The 2,247-nt window shown below is 42.1% G+C and overlaps 1 protein-coding gene across 1 annotated transcript in view; it reads left to right on the plus strand.

The window, feature by feature from the left end:
- The window catches only part of DYM (dymeclin), a 161,965-nt gene that overhangs the window by 5,037 nt on the left and 154,681 nt on the right, over positions 1-2,247 (plus strand). The window contains exon 2 of the mRNA XM_010007892.1: positions 2,024-2,076. Within this exon, the coding sequence (XP_010006194.1) occupies positions 2,024-2,076 (53 nt within the window). The remainder of the gene's footprint in view (positions 1-2,023; positions 2,077-2,247) is intronic.

The following is a 2,247-nucleotide window of genomic DNA, read 5'->3' on the forward strand; positions in this document are numbered from 1 at the left end:
CCTGCTGGAAAACTTAAACCAGAGTTAACTAACACACAATTTGCTGAAAATCATGTGCTTAGTATTTACTGTTCCTCTTTGTTCTTTCCCTGAAGTTTTTAAGGAGTGGCTGGTTCAAGACTAGTGTGCAAGAGCCTCTAATGGGAATACATAAAAGCCAGCAACTTTTTATGTTGCCTTAATATGGTGCATTTTTTAATTGGGACAATAAATTATCTGCAGCTTTTTATCCTTTGACGTCTTTGCTCCAACTGGTCCATTAAAGTCAGCATTTGAATTTATTGAATGGGCTGATTCTTTTGGTTTGTGTTTGATGGCAAAGAAAAAAGCTTTACTTGGAGGAAAAAAACTGTCAGGAAAGCTGCTCTCTTTTTTTTTTTTCCTTTCTTTCTCTGTTAGAGGTGGTAGCTGTCTTATATGGTTTGGGTCATTCTTATAATGTTGATAAGTAAGTCTATATGCAAATACTTCCTCATGCAGTAATCATTGCCACATTGAAACCTCTTCTCATAGAATCACAGAATGGTGAAGGTTGGAAGGGACCTTAAAGCTTATCAGGTGCCAACCTCCCTGCTATGAGCAGGGACACCTCCCACCAGACCAGGCTGCACAAGCCTCATCCAGCCTGGCCTTAAACACCTCCAGGGATGGGGCAGCCACAGCCTCCCCAGGCAACCTGGGCCAGCACCTTCCTACCCTCATGGTGAAGAATTTCTTCCTGATGCCTAACCTAAATCTCCCCTCTTTCAGTTTAAAACCATTACCACTCAGCCTATCACTGCACCAAGTGGCAACACAGGAAGTTCCACCTCAAGATGAGAAGCAACTTCTTTGCTGTGAGGGTGACAGAGCCCTGGGCCAGGCTGCCCAGAGAGGCTGTGGAGTCTCCTTCTCTGGAGACTTTCCAGCCCCATCTGGACACGTTCCTGTGTGACCTGCCCTGGGTGTTTCTGCTGCAGCACGGGGGTTGGACTTGATCTTCAGAGGTCCCTTCCCACTTCTATGATTTTATAAAGGGAGATTAAGACTGGATATAAGGAAAAACCTCTTTATGATGAGGGTGGGGAAGCAGTGGAACAGGCTGCCCTTTAGGTGTATAATATTGGGACACCTTCATATTGCTTGATGTGTTATTGGACACTATCTGATTATTATTTAATGAAAAATATACTTGCCATGTTGTCTTGTTTTGGGGGACCAGTTAATCTGTACCTGGTAGGTTTGTAGCAAGAGAAGTATATAAAGAACTTTTTGTGTGTTTGATACAGCTGGCGTTTGCTTTCAGAGGTTTTTGGCATGTTTTGTTTTAGTGCTTTCTTGTCCTTCTCAGGTGGTGGGTTTCACCAGGACACCAACAGGTAGTTAATAGGGTTAGGAGTAGTTTGGTGTTGCAATTGTTGCATTACAATAATAACATTAGTTACAGGGTAGTGGTGCTTAGCTGGAGGTTAAATGTGAGGTTGTGGACTCTTAACTTTATTCTTAGATGTTCTTGAAAAGACTAAGTTCTCTATGTAGGCTGCTGTTCTAGGTGCATTTTCAGTAGCATCAAGCCACATGGCAGGATTGAAGCTGCAAAGGTTGCAGTCACACAAATGATGTCGTGACAACACTTTGACAAACAATTTTGAATATGAGTTTGGTGTTTTCTTGCCCCTGTACTTCAGATGCACTTTGTCCTGCCTGGTACTAGAGTGAGCAAGCACTGGAAGGGGTTGCCTAGAGAGATTGTCAAGTACTTGTCCTTGGAGACATGCAAAAGCTACCTGGATGTGGTCCCAGGCAGCTGGCTCAAGGTGGCCCTGCTTGATCAGGGAGGTTGGAGAAGGTGACCTCCAAACATGCCTTCTCACCTTAACCCTTCTATGCTTCTGTGATACCTGCATAAAACAGCTAATGGCTTGGGAAAACTTAAGTGCTGTGTAGAAATATTTCACTACTGTTTTGAAATTAATTTTAACTTCAAGTGGAGGAACCTAATTACTTTTGTAACCATTTTGATTTTCTTTTCCTCCTCTCCTAGTGCTGACTTAAAGCTCCTGGAAGAAGCCACAATCTCAGTCTGCAAGTCTTTAGGTGAGAAATGATGACATCTTCATGTTTTTGACCTGTGCTTGATCAGAAAAATGAAGAAAGAGCATTAATGTGCACATTCCTGTGTTCAGTTTTCTTATTCACTAGTAGGATTAAAGTAGAGTGTATTTATATTTTTTTTCCATCATGAACTGTATTCTAGAAATTAAAATG

Source organism: Chaetura pelagica, unplaced genomic scaffold, assembly GCF_000747805.2.
Source record: "Chaetura pelagica isolate M959 unplaced genomic scaffold, ChaPel_1.0 scaffold552, whole genome shotgun sequence".
In the NCBI taxonomy this organism is placed as follows: Eukaryota; Metazoa; Chordata; class Aves; order Apodiformes; family Apodidae; genus Chaetura; species Chaetura pelagica.